General features: G+C 36.2%; 1 protein-coding gene across 11 annotated transcripts in view; it reads right to left on the minus strand.

Moving 5' to 3' along the window:
* Positions 1-15,121, minus strand: part of MYO9A (myosin IXA) — a 268,245-nt gene that overhangs the window by 166,821 nt on the left and 86,303 nt on the right. For all 11 annotated transcript variants that reach the window (XM_027123508.1, XM_027123501.1, XM_027123505.1 and 8 more), the window contains exon 12: positions 5,271-5,392. In XM_027123508.1, coding sequence (XP_026979309.1) covers positions 5,271-5,392 — 122 coding nt within the window. The remainder of the gene's footprint in view (positions 1-5,270; positions 5,393-15,121) is intronic.

The following is a 15,121-nucleotide window of genomic DNA, read 5'->3' on the forward strand; positions in this document are numbered from 1 at the left end:
TAATGTGTAAAAATGATTCTAAAATTAAAACGAAAATGGTTAATTACATAGTACGTATTGGAATCAGGAAGCAGAATGATCTTTTTTTTTTTTTACATCTTTATTGGAGTATAATTGCTTTACAATGGTGTGTTAGTTTCTGCTTTATAACAAAGTGAATCAGTTATACATACACATACGTTCCCATATCTCTTTCCTCTTGCGTCTCCCTCCCTCCCACCCTCCCCATCCCACCCCTCTAGGTGGTCACAAAGCACCGAGCTGATCTCCCTGTGCTGTGCGGCTGCTTCCCACTAGCTATCTATTTTACGTTTGGTAGTGTACACATGTCAATGCCACTCTCTCACCTGTCACAGCTCACCCCTCCCCCTCCCCATATCCCCAAGTCCATTCTCTAGTAGGTCTGTGTCTTTATTCCCATCTTACCCCTAGGTTCCTCATGACATTTTTTTTTCTTAGATTCCATATATATGTGTTAGCATACGGTATTTGTCTTTCTCTTTCTGACTCACTTCACTCTGTATGACAGACTCTAGGTCCATCCACCTCACTACAAATAACTCAATTTCGTTTCTTTTTATGGCTGAGTAATATTCCATTGTATATATGTGCCACATCTTCTTTATTCATTCATCCGATGATGGACACTTAGGTTGTTTCCATCTCCTGAGAATGATCTTTGATATCAGACAGTCATTGCTTAGATTACCAATTCTGTCCTTGACCTTGGGCAAGCTAGGTACAACCTTCTTTAAGAACTGGTTTGTTAATACATAAAATGAGTAAAATGAGGTAACACAGTGCTAGTAGAATTAAACACTAGTTAAAAACACCTAACACTAGCTGACATCCTATAGGGATGACATAAATGTTACCTACTTTTTTATGTTGCCAACACTGCCATTTTCCTAGACAACTAGGCCTGCTTTTGCATTCAAATACTATCCCATCCTCAAAATATCTCAACTATCTAGGCTCTTCCTCTCCTATCCAGAACTCTCAGCCATTCTAGAATGGGTTACAACTCTTAAACAATTTCAGAGAGTACCGCAACAGCCTCTACAGTAGCCTCAGCGATTCTAATTTTACTTTGTTTCATGTCACCAAATGGAACTATCAAAATAAATTTTCCTACAATAGTGTTAATTGTGTGCCTCTCCTACTCTGGAAAACTGGAATCCAAGCTCCTAAGCCTAGACCAACCCAACCTCTGCAAACTTACCCCTCACTACTCCACAGCAGAATGCTTCTTTTCAGGAAGGATGCTCACCTCATTGTCTCTAGGTAAAGGTTTATTTACCTTCTAATCCTCTGAGTAATCAAAAAGCTTATGATTTGCTTTTCTCTTACTTTTGAACGGAGAAAAGAAATTTTGAAAGGAAGGACAGATATGAGAACAATTTTTATTCCAAACAAGGAAAGATGGAAAGAAAAACTCTCCACATGTCCTGCATTCAACAAACATTTGTGGATACATACTACATAACCAAGCAAAAGGGCTTGGAACAGAGTCAGAGCGGACACTGTGCATTTCAAAGCTCTTCAGCTAGTGTTCCCCAAAGGCTACCTGCAGGGGCAGCCTTAGAGTAGTGTTTCTTTGCATATAAGAAGTACCTCTGGGAACTTTCAAAAATACCAATGCCTGTACCCCATCTCCTGTGATTCTACTGAACTGATGCTAGACCAGTGTAACTGATGTAATAGTACATCAGTACTATTTAGAAGTTTCCCCAGGTAATTCTTATGAACAGGCAAAATTGATAAAATGCTGTCTTAAATGAATGCTCTGATCTTAACTTCAGTTTGTTAAAATGCAGATTCTGATTCAAGAAATCCGGGGTGTAGGACTTCCCTGGCGGTCCAGTGGTTAACACTCTGCATTTCCAGTGCAGGGGACACGGGTTTGATCCCTGGTCAGGGAACTAAGATCCTGCATGCCGTGCGGACATAAAAACAAAAAAGAAAAAGAAATCTGGGGTGGAAGTATGAGACTCTGTACTTCTAACAACCTTCAAGGTGCAGCCAGTGCTGCTGTCAGCAGATCACACTAAGTACTATAGAAAAGACTGATAACACTCTTAACTTTGCTTACACCATTCCTCCTTTCTAAATTCCACACTGCATCCTTTAGAATCTAGTTTATAAAACGTGAACAGCCAGTAGATAGCAAAGACAAGATTAAATAAGACTTCTAACTTCCAACCCATGCATCTAAAGCACTACAAACACACTGAATGAAGCAGGAACACCACTAAGGATATATTTCATGTAATGTATTCCCCATAGAACAAAATATTTTTAGAGGAAAAATACTCAAAGTGATTCCCAAAACAGTTCTTCCTAAATGAGACTAACTTATTTTCAACCTCTCTTTGTAGGTACATGACAGAGGGAAAATATTTCATGCCTTTGCATCTTCTGGAGTGTTAAAGCATAGAGACAAAGCTGGTCCATTTACAAGGGGAGTTAATAATAGGACTGACTGACTGACTTATAAAGAAAGGAAAGTAATACTATGGTTTATTAAAAATTTTTATGGAGAACTAATATAAAAGCATAATTGAAGCGATAATTAAGAGATTGTTCAGTCCAATCTCCTACCTACAATAATACCCTGACAGATGATGCAAAATAATTACTATAATGGGAAATTTTATTATTTTATGAAGCAGTTGCTAATCAGCTCTAATGATTAGAAAGTTCTTCCTTATATTGAGCCAAAGTCTGTCTCCCTGTAATTTCTGGCCATGTGGCTTAACCCCAGAAGCTTTTGGGTAACAGCAAAGAGGTGCCATTCTCTTCTTGGGGTAATACTTACATTTATGTGAGGTACCAACTGACCAGGTAAAGATGGTCTTTATAAAATAAGATGTGCACACAATGAAATTTTGCTTAAAGAATAACAGACCAGACAAAACCCCTTTGCTCTATTCATGTTTTAATTATATATCCACTAGCTCATTTGCTGCTCACAACCACCATAAGATATACAGCACACAGCATTATAATTTATCATCATCATTTCCTTTTGGCATGCAAGAAAACTGAGGACCAAGGATATTAAGAGATTTGCTAAGGGGAGTTGGAATACAACCCTGAACTTCTGACTCTGAAGCCTAAGTATTATGGTGAAGCAATACAGGACAATACTTCAAAGCACATGCTTATTATTCTGCTCTCTGTATCTACGTGTTTGTTTTTGTTTGGTTTAGTCATTTATTTTGTTTTCGTTTGTTCATTAGTTTTTTATATACCAGAGGGGATGGGGCAGGGGGGAAGGCAAAATTGGTAAAAGGGATCAACTGTATGGTGACAGAAAATAAATTTTTGGTGGTAAGCACACTGTAGGGTATACAGAAGTAGAAATATGATGTTGTAAACATGAAACTTATATAGTGTTATAAACCAATGCTACCTCAATAAAAAAGGAAAACAAAAGCTCAGGTTAAAAAAATAAATAAATAAAGCTTAGTTAGAAATACCTGGAGTCCAGGTATTTGAATTTCAATATTTGAGTTTGAATCTCGAGTCCATCATTTACTACATATATGATCTTTTTCTCGATTACTTAAACTTTCTTGTCCTTTTACCATAATATAGCTCAAACAAAAAGAACTGCTTATCATTTCAATATCTACCATAATGGGTCTCAACACTAAATATCAAAAATCACCTATGACGCTTTCCAAAATAAAATACACCAGAAGTAAGGTATGCAAGCTGAGTTAAGAACTAATAACCTTACAATTGTATAAGAGACAGTGTATGTTTCAGGACATACAGAGCAATACAAGAAACTTTCACGACTTTGGACATAAAATTAAAATATTTTTTGTGTTGGCTGCATTTTAATTCATTTAGATTAATGGAAATAAATGTGATAGACTGGTGATAGAGTGGGTAGATGTAACTGTTAGCAGTCTCCTTTCCAATATATTTTGCATTCTGCTATATTACTTTATAATTCTATGTAGCAATTCTGTGTTTATGGCATATTAACAGGGTGACATATAACTTACCATACATACCAGGATATTCTGAGAGTAAAAGTAGGCACCATTAATAACTAAAGTGAACAACAGGCATAAACTTTAGATTGTCCCACACAAACCTGGTATATAGTCATCCTATGATAGTAAATGCTTAATATTTTACATTGTAGTTTAATGAGTATAATATTAAGCGAGGAATCAGGTGAACTAATTCAAGTTCTAAATATTTTACTAAAGAGTCACAGAAAACCAACACATACTTCACCACTTTGGTTTCTCTAATTCTAGATTTGCCATCTCTTAGGATAATTAAACTATAAATAATACTTTATAGAGCACTGAGAACACTCTGGAGGATGCTATAGGAAGCTTTATTTCTGAAGCATACATATAAGTTTAGTATATTGAACAGTGTTATCAGGGGATGGCAAATATCTAGCATATGTTGCCACTTAAAACCTGCACAGCCATGGCAGTTATCACAAATCTATTATTATCTTCTCTTCTGCAAAACAGGAAAACTGCAAACACATCTCATATATAAAACTTTTTTTTTTAAGAGGACTGAATAGTCAAAGATATTAAATTGAGCTGGTAAGTTAATGGGCTTTATGTAAGTTATACAGTCTTAATTTGGTACTTGTAAATAGCACTAAGTAGGCCTTCCATCTATAATTCTCCAAGAGTTAAGACAGCAGGAGGATTTAGAAAGACCTTTTTTTTTTTACAGTCAGCTAATTTACCACGTAAAATTACTGTAAATGATAATGTGTACAGATTTTCTGTTCAAATATTCAATTGTAAACTTCTTGTTAAGACTGTTATCTTTCTATTGCTTTTGTATGGAATGACACTGCAAATAAAAAGGACCTTCTTTAACTGGGAAAAAAAAACCTTTTTTTTAAGTTAATTTTTATTGGCATCTAGTTGGCAACTAGATGCCAATAAAAATTAAAAAATAAACCCATTCTTAAAACACACATACACAAACTTAACTCAAGAAGACAGGAACACAAAACAAAAACAAAAAATAAATAGAAACCAACAAATCTAACATCAAAGTGACTCTGTAGAAGAAATCTGGAAAAACTCAAGGAAAAAATGAGTTCTATAGTGAAGTCCATCCAATTTTTTTAGAAACACACAAACACGCACAAAAAAGCCATACATGGGAAACTTTGGCTCTTTACTTAATAATGTTAAGAAGAAAACGTAGGGCTTAAGAAGACATGAAAAGCCCAAATGGCCAATAACAAAACTGAAAAGAATCATACTCACTTGCTTTCTTCATCCAAAAGATGCAGCAGGCCTGTTGGTTTCTTGCTAATAAGATTTATGCAACAGGTATTATCAATATAATCTATATTGTGCCAGCTGATACCTTCAGCTCTATATTCCTCCTAGGAAGTAACATATTAACAATATATTCATCTTGCAGAAAATAACAGGAATGTGAGAATAAGGACTAAAAAGCTTTTACCAGGATTAAAAGAATAGTTTAAACTTTTCTCTTTTAAATCACTAATCCACACAATGGAAGAATGTATAAATTTCACTTGTATAAAATCTCGATATAGGGTATGTCTGTTTTCTTTTAAAAGTGCATGCAACCAAATTTTCTGGTTAGAATGCTATTTGTGATTCCACTCAGATGAGAATTCAGGGCTGGATTTGTTTTAGCCACACTATCTGATGACTGCACTAAGGAAAAATATAAAATGAAAAAGCCTAATTTCTCCCACACAACTCTAAGCCATCAAAAAGAACTGCTGGATCGTCAACAATGAATTTAATGAAACAATGTCTGGGAAAGTGGAAAACTATCACCTCCAGTGATCACTGATATAAATCATATGGAATTCATACACACTGAACTTCAGCAAAATAAAACTCTTACAACACCTTTCAAAAGGTGGGGGGCAGGGTAGTTTCCCAAATTTCAAGACTAAATAACTCAAAGCTCACATACTAGCAACTATGCAGAACTCTCTTATGAAGCCCCCATTGGTCCTTCCTTAATTTCTATACTAGGAAATCTTCTTTTATTCATCTCTGTGATGCTTTAACTTCTAAACTGTCAGAAAGATGCCCCTGAGCACAAAGAAGTTACGTTTCTACACTGCACTGATATTTAAGCACCAAATAAATATCCTGCTCATCTGATGGTTTTATTATTCACTGATTACACTTGCACACTTCTCTACAAATATGGTGTTTTGTGAAATAGTGATTTTGTAATTTTATCATTCTTTCCGTATTATCATTATCCTGTAAAGAAAAAGTGGACCCTACTATAAACTACAGTCATTCTAATTGGGAAAGGTAAATGCTTAATTCTTTCCTCATAATTAACAATTTCACAAGTAAGTAATGCTATACAAAGGTCACCCCCAAGCAGTGGTAAGAAAGTCTTTTCCCTATTCTTTTTCAGAGCATGGATAAAAAGCATACTAAATAGTACGAGCATATGGATTTTTATCGACATTACTAGCAGTCCAAAATCCTTTCTCATCCCCTTTTCCCAATGATGATTCAGACCCTCTTGCCCAAAGTTAACTATTATCCTAATTTCTAGTACCATTGATAAGATTCACCTGTTTATAAATATTATATAAATAGAATCATATAATACATATTCTTTTCATCTGGCTTTTTTTCTTTTACTCAACATTATGTTGTAGGATGCACCTAAAGTTCATTCATTTTAATTGTTGTAGGGCTGGGGTTGTGGAGTACAACATTTGCTCATTTATGCATTATTGTCCAGGCTGCTTTCTCAATGTAACAGCAGAGCTGAGACCATACGGCCCCCCAAACCTAGAATACTGATTTGTCTGGTCCCTTTACAGAAAAAGTATGCCAAAATCGGCTACGGAGATTAAGTCTCAAACTTTAATATACAACAGAATCATGTGGAGAGCTTGTTAAAAACAGAAGCCACAAACCCAGAATTTGTGAATAAGTAGGTATAGGGTGGGATCCTATATTTGTATTTCTAAGGAGTGCCCAGGTGATGTCAATGGTACCAGTAGGGGTAGGAGAAGAACCACTCTTTGAGAACCAATGCTGTTGAGTATTTATATACAATGTATTCACCTATTTATATACTATTAATAGACATTACACTTATTTCCAATTTCTGGCCATTAAAAATAATGACATTATGAACATTTCTATAAAAAACTCTTGTTGAACATTTACATACATTTTGAGCGTGAAACCACAGGCTTATAAACTACAAATGTATAACCTCAGAAGATACTGCCAAACAGCTTTCTAAAGTGGTTGTACCAATTTATGCACCTACCACCAGTGTAATGGGACTTTTCGGTGCACAGTATTTCTCTAATACTTGTATTGTCAGACTTTTCCATTTTAGTCATTCTGGTGAATGCTTAGGAATACTTAATTATGTTTTTAATTTTATTTTCCCTAATGACTAATAAGTGAAAAATCTTTTCCTATGTTTACTTCCCATTTGGATGTTCTCACATGCCTGTGTTCCTGATAAAAATTCTTAGAAAACAACCTTGCCTTGTTCTCAGTCTTAGGAGGAAATCATTCAGTCTATTTCCATTAAGTTTGACATTAACTGTTGGTTTTTTTGTAAATGCCCTTTATCAGGAAGTTCCCTTCTATATGTATCTAGTTTGCTAAGGGTTTTGTTTTGTTTTTAACAAGAACGAATATGTAAATTTATCAAATGCTTTTTACATTTCTACTGAGAGCACCATGAATTTTTTCTTTTGTTTTGTTAATAGATGAATTAAATTGATAGGTGGTTAGATGTAACATGCAACAGGAAAAACACCATTTGGTTCTGATGTATTATCGTTTTATATATCTTGCTGGATATATATTTGTTTAGAATTTTTAAGTCTACATTTATGAGTGAAATTGACAATTTCCACTTCTAATAATATCCTTCACAGATTTAGAAAGCAATGTTATCCTGGCCCCCAAAATGTGTTGAGTAATTGTCCCCTTTTTTTCTATTCCGCATAAGAATTTATGTCAAACTGAAAATAATTCTTTCAAAGTCAGCAGAATTCATCAGTGGTGTCATTTTGGCTTTCGATGTTCTTTATGGAAAGGTTTTTAATTACATATTCAATTTCTTTAATAGTTCTAGAGTTAAACTTTGTATTTCATCTGTGTCAGTTTTGAAAAGTTTTTTCTCATATCATTTAATAAGGCTTACAGACATGAAGTTGTTTAGTATATCCTACTATAGTTTTAACATGTGTAGGATACACAATTATGTGGTCTTTATCATTGGAATTCTGGCTATTTATATCCCTCTCTGTCTCTCTCTCACACCAATTTCTTAAGGGTTATATCAATGTTATTAGTCATTTCAAAGTATTACTTTTGACTCTGTTGATCCTCTCCCATAATATATTTGTTTTCACTTTTATTTAATCTTTTTTTCTTTATTATTTCCCTCTTTCCACTTTCCTTTGGTTTAGTTTGCTGGTCTTTTTCCAATTTGTTAATCGTTGCTCTTCAACCTTAAAATCTTCTAACAACTATAAAATTTTCCTCTAAGTAAATCATTAGTCACACTTCTTTAGTGACTCAAGTGCACCTTTAGTCACAAGTTTTAATATGTAATATATTAAGTTCAATATATTTTCTAATTTTTTTCAACTTCTAGGCTATCTAGAAATTCATTACTTAATTTTTAATCATATTTTCCAGTTATCTTCTTGTTATTGGTTTCTGATATAAATTCATTATGGTATTGAGATCTGTGTGATTTCAAAACTGTGAAATTTGACCCTTGTTTTATGGTCCAGTATATAAGCAAATTTTGTAAATTTGCAGTTATCTATATATGTCAGATAAGTATTTGCCTTAAAAATCTTCTATATCCTTATTTGATACAGGCCTCAGACCCAGGGAAATTGGCATTCTGACATCAAGGGCAGGCAGAACTAGGTACCCTCAAAAGCACCCACCCAGGCTTCCCTGGTGGCGCAGTGGTTGAGAGTCCGCCTGCCGATGCAGGGGACACGGGTTCGTGCCCCGGTCTGGGAAGATCCCACATGCTGCGGAGCGGCTGGGCCCGTGAGCCATGGCCGCTGAGCCTGCGCGTCCAGAGCCTGTGCTCCGCAGCGGGAGAGGCCACAACAGTGAGAGGCCCGCGTACCGCAAAACAAACAAACAAAAAAAAAACGCACCCACCCAATTCTCTGGGTGCTTTACATCTTCTGTATCCTTACCAATTTTTTGTCTGCTTGTTCTATCAGCTATTCAGCAAGGTATGTTAAAATATTCCACTAAAATTGCAAATATATATTTGTTTTTAGTTTTATCAATTTCTTGTTTTATATACTTTGAGGCCGTATTATGAGGTACCTATAAATCTGGAATTGTATACTTTCTGATGAACTAATCCTTTTAGTATTATCAAATACTCCTTTTTTAATCTCTGGCAATGCTTAAAGTGTGACACTAATACAGTTATATCAGTTCTTTTGTTTTTGTTAAGGCTTGCTAAATCTTTTTCCATCCTTTTACTTTTAACCTTTCTGTATGCTTATATTTAAAGAGTCTCTCTTAGAAGGAACGATTTAGTCTTATTTTACATTCAGCCTGACAATCTTTGGCTTCTAGTTGGAGTAATTAGTCCATTTATATTTAATGCAATTACTGGTATTTGTGGGATTAAATCACCATCTTACCATTTGTTATTTGTCCTGCTTTCTTGTTATTGCTTTTATACCTCTTTCTTGCTTTCTTTTGTATTACTAGAGTTGTTTTTGCTTCACTTGCTTCCTATATTAACTTGAGAGTTTTATATTCTTTTATTACTTGGTGGTTATCATAAAATTATAAGACACATTCTTAACTGATCAATGTCTAACAGAGAAAAAAATCTTCTATCACTTGGCATTTAATACAAAGATATTACAATACCTTAAATTCTGTATCCCTTCCTGAATTAAATGCTATTGTACTCACATGTTTTAGTTCTACACAGACATTAAACCACAAAAGATATTTTTATCTTTGTCTAATTTTGTTAAAATTCATTTAGATTCACCCACTTTTTTACATTGTTCATTGCTTTTCATTCATTCCTGCAACTCAGTGACAACGGGAATAATTTAGTTACTGCCTAAATAACATGCTTCAGTTTTAAGGAAAATACCCCACTGTCTTCTGGCATCCACTGTCTCCCCTGAAAGACTGACTTCCAATCTTATTGTTGCTTCTTTTTTTTTTTTTGCGGTATGCGGGCCTCTCACTGTTGTGGCCTCTCCTGTTGTGGAGCACAGGCTCCGGACGTGCAGGCTCAGCGGCCATGGCTCACGGGCCTAGCTGCTCCACGGCATGTGGGATCTTCCCAGACCGGGGCACGAACCCGTGTCCCCTGCATCAGCAAGCAGACTCTCAACCACTGTGCCACCAGGGAAGCCCTTATTGTTGCTTCTTTAAAGGTACTGTTTCCCCCATCTCTGGCTGCTTCTCAGATATTGTTTTCATTGGGGTTTTTTTTTTTTTTTTTGGCCACATTGGGTCTTCGTTGCCGTGCGCAGGCTTCTCATTGCAGTGGCCTCTCTTGTTGTGGAGCACGGGCTCTAGGCGTGCGGGCTTCAGTAGTTGTGGCTCACGGGCTCTAGATCACAGGCTTAGTAGTTGTGGCGCATGGGCTTAGTTGCTCCATGGTATGTGGGATCTTCCCAGACCAGGGCTCAAACCCGTGTCCCCTGCACTGGCAAGCAGATTCTTAACCACTGTGCCACCAGGGAAGTCCCTGTCTTTGTCTTACTGTATGGCTGTCTTTATTCTTATCATGTTTTGCATTCTTAGGGCTTCTCAAATGTGTGCTTGATGAATTTTTTTTGTTTTATGTTTTAAGTTTTGGAAAATTCTCAGCCATCACTTTTTTCAAATACAGCTTCTATCCTATTCTCTCTCTTTCACATACATCTTTCCAGAATTCCTGTTACACAGATGTTAGACTTTTTTACTATGCCCTATGTCTCTTACACTGTTTGTATTTTCCTCTTTTAGCTTTATCCATCAGGCTGTTATTTCTTCTGGCCAATCTTCCACATCACTAATTTTCTCTTAAGCTATATCTAACAAACTGTGAAAAACTAATGTTTTTAATTTCACTCTACTTTTTAGTTCTAAATTTTTAAAATTTTCCTTTAGTTCTAAATTAGTTTTAAATTTTCCTAAATTTAGGATTTTTAAAAAATTTTGTAGTTCTTTAATAAAATTATCACTTAAAAAAATTTCTTGTAACCACTGTTACTTTAAAGTTCATGTCTGATAAACTCATTATCTGGATCCCCTATGGTATATAGTCTATTGTCTCACTTGGTTCTTATTCATGTTGGTTTCCTTCCTTGTATGTCTTAAAAAACAAACAAACTTCTCAGTTAAAAACTGAATGCTTGTATAGGAAAAAGTATAGAGATAACTTTAGCACTAGAATGATTTCTTCCTCCACTGGAGACTGAATTTGCTCTTAGCAGGTGGCTAAGAATGCTGGAAATTCTACACTATTTTAACCCAGTGAAGAACTGAGATTATTTTAAACTGGGCTTCAGTCCCTATGATGCCTTCACTATTTCTGCTTTACCTTTACTCTAAGATATAACCCATTGAGGTCTTCAACCTAAAGCCTGTGGGAGTTGCCAGGGGGTTCCTCCTTGTTCTTTAATCTGGAGAAAACCCATTTAGGCTTCTCAGATTCTCAAGCCTGACTCTTTCAGAATCTGGCAGCCCTCTACCAGAACAGAAATGTCTCTGAGAACAAAGCAGTCCCCGAATGCTGGGCTCAAATCCCGGGTTTCGTGCTTACATATCTAAGTCCTATAAAACTTCACTTATTTGAAGGTACTCCAATGCTTTCAAATATGTTTTGTTCAGTTTTTTTTTAGGTGTTCTGCAAGCAAGTTTCGTCAAAATTTCCTAGTCTGACATCCCCAGAAGTGGGATAGACAAAAGAACAACTCACTAGATTATGAACTCCACAGTAAGATACCTGAACTCTAAAATGTCTATCTTCAGTGCCTAACCGTGCCTGATACATAATTGTTATTCGATTTACTGATGAATCAATGACCTAAGGAATAATTCTGAGCAAGTAAAGGAAATAAGAAAAGAGCCGTATTACAAATTATAACAGGAAACAGATTTTCAAATCACAGAAACCTCTTTTCATCTGTCTCTTATTCCACATTATCTCTATAAATACCTTGATTCAGGACTCAGAGTCACTCTCCCATACTACTTCAACTGGCTCATGGATTATGTCCTTCTCTCCAGTTCACCTCCCTTCAATCCATCTTCCACAGTTCCATTTCAAATCCTCTGCTAAATATACTTCAAATAGCTCCTCATTCTCTAAAAGAAAAATTCTAATCTTCTCTGCACAACTCTCTGACCCCAGGCTATTTCATCAAACTTATCTCCCTTCCTGCCTCCATCCTTATGTCCTATATTTTAGCTATATTGAATCATTTCCAATTCATCAAAACTGCTGTGCTATTCTATGCCTCACAGTTTTAAAGATACTGTTACCTTTGTTTAAAATATCTTTTCCCCACTGACAGTCTGGTGAGCTCAACTTTCTATTCAAAACTCTATTCCAGAATCACCCCTGGGAAATCTTTGCAGACTTTCAGTAAGTTCTAATCAATTTCATCCTTTATATCACTACTTTACCTTATATCTGATTACCTTATACCTATCATCCTGCATGGCACCTATTACATCTCTCTCCCATCCTATGTGCATATGTACTAATTTTGGGCAAAATTTAGAAGTGAACTTCAGTAATCAAGATTTTCAAGATGTTTCCTCCCAAAGCATCTTTGGTACTTTTTTATTTCTGTGTTTTATTTATTCAAAAAATTTAATCTACTTAACTGATTCTCTATTCAACTGAATTTAACAAATAGTTCCTGAGTACCCATCTCATAACAGGTACCAGACCAGTGATACACAAATAAATAAAACACTCAATATTTAAACTGACTTAAATCTCTTATTTCCAGAAAATCCATTTTAAGTAGAAAAACATGAGGAGGGAGAGAAAGGAAGAATAAAGTAGATGGGGTGCGGGCTTCCCTGGTGGCGCAGTGGTTGAGAGCCGATGCAGGGGACATGGGTTCGTGCCCCGGTCCGGGAAGATCCCACATGCCGCGAAGCGGCTGGGCCCATGAGCCATGGCCGCTGAGCCTGCACGTCCAGAGCCTGTGCTCCGCAACGGGAGAGGCCACAACAGTGAGAGGTCCGCGTACCGCAAAAAAAAAAATAGATGGGGTGGCAAAAAATATAAATTTTCTCTAAGCTTTCCAAAATTACATCAAAAGCTTACCCATTACATCACAAATAACAGAAGAAAATACTGAGACTTAAAAGAAAGAAAAAAAAAAGCTATACCTTAGTATCTATGTCTTTTGATCCATAATTCCACCACATTGCCCACAACTATGATATGCAGGGTAGCAAATAAATGAGGACCACCCAACCACCAAGTAGTTTTGAACACATTTTCCATCAACTGTAAGGTTTTATTTTTATACATGTTTTTAGGTAAGGCATTTCTCATGGCTCCTCCATGGCTAATCTAGACTTCTAAATAAGGTAAGAATAATTTCAGTTCACAATAAGAGAACACCTTTCTTCTTCAAAAGCAATTTAACCAGTCTTCTGTTTAATGATCCACAGAGCAATTGATGCTTTTCTTTGAAAAATACAAAACGCTGTCAACAAAATGCATTCCTCCACCCCTCCAACACACACAGCCATTTTAGGAGATAAAAATACTGATTTAGCATAATCTAGTAAAAAGAACACTGGATTGAGTAAAGAAACCAATCCCAGCTCAACTTTTGATTAAAAGCAAGAATTATGAAGCCAGAGTGTTTTGAATACAGGCTTTAGGCATCATTTGCAACACCAGAATAAAAAGAGTACCCACTTAAGAGTAAGCACTACATATATGTTAGGTGATATTATAACAAATAATACTATCTTTTAACAGCTCTATAAAAGAGTCTAGCTAAAAGGTCATGTGTTAAAAACTTTAAGGAATTATCAAAATGGCCAAGACTAATGCTGCTTGTGTGAATATTAATCAGTCCTTATAACTCTTGAAGTAAAATAGCAGTGCTTAAAGCCAGGACAGAGGACGGCAAGCCTCAATGACAGGAAAGACCTGTTGTGGTTTTCTGTTCATTTATTTTCTTCACTATTTCCTTTGAGGTGAATGTGAACCCTGCTTCTTTTTTTTTTTTTTTTTTTTTTTTTGCAGTACACGGGCCTCTCACTGCTGTGGCCTCTCCCATTGCGGAGCACAGGCTCCGGACGCGCAGGCGTAGCGGCCATGGCTCACGGGCCCAGCCGCTCCGCGGCATGCGGAATCCTCCCAGACCAGGGCACGAACCCGTGTCCCCTGCGTTGGCAGGCGGACTCCCAACCACTGCGCCACCAGGGAAGCCCCTTGCTTCTTTTTATACAAACTGAAATTCTGGGCTACAATCTCAACTTGTTACTGAATTCAAACTTGACTTGGAGAAAGAGCCCACATTTCCTTCAACCCTGCATTTACCCTAAGAATTGTCATAGAAACTGATGGCTTGCTCTTTCTATACTAGTTCAGTCAATTTGAACTTCTCACAGGAAATATCTAGTTACTCATTTTGGTCTCTCTACACTGTCCTATTTCTTTGTATCCACATTCTGAGCTCATTTGAGATTCTGTTAATAAGCTCCTCTATCCCATCCTCGAACTAAGAAATCAAAGGAATCCAACAACCACACTTAACATTACACACACAGCGACCAAGCCCATGGCGGCAATTAAAAATCAAAAACATCAACAAAAATGCAAAACAAACCCGTATTTTTTCATTCAAAGGTGCAGTCAAACAAGCACATATTATTGATTCTAATACTTGAGGCCTATTAAACAAAAAAGAAAACCCTGTGTGATAAGGCCCCCAAACTATGCTCTGATCTGTCATTTGCTTACACTAATATGAAGTCAATAATATCTATATTGAAATACAACATTTAAAATACTTATCACGACTATGACTCAAAAATTTATGGAGCTTCCCTGGTGGCGCAGTGGTTGGGAGTCCGCCTGCCGATGCAGG

This window comes from Aethalodelphis obliquidens, unplaced genomic scaffold (genome assembly GCF_003676395.1).
Source record: "Aethalodelphis obliquidens isolate GAN/ISIS:26980383/991018 unplaced genomic scaffold, ASM367639v1 scaffold26, whole genome shotgun sequence".
NCBI lineage: Eukaryota > Metazoa > Chordata > Mammalia > Artiodactyla > Delphinidae > Aethalodelphis > Aethalodelphis obliquidens.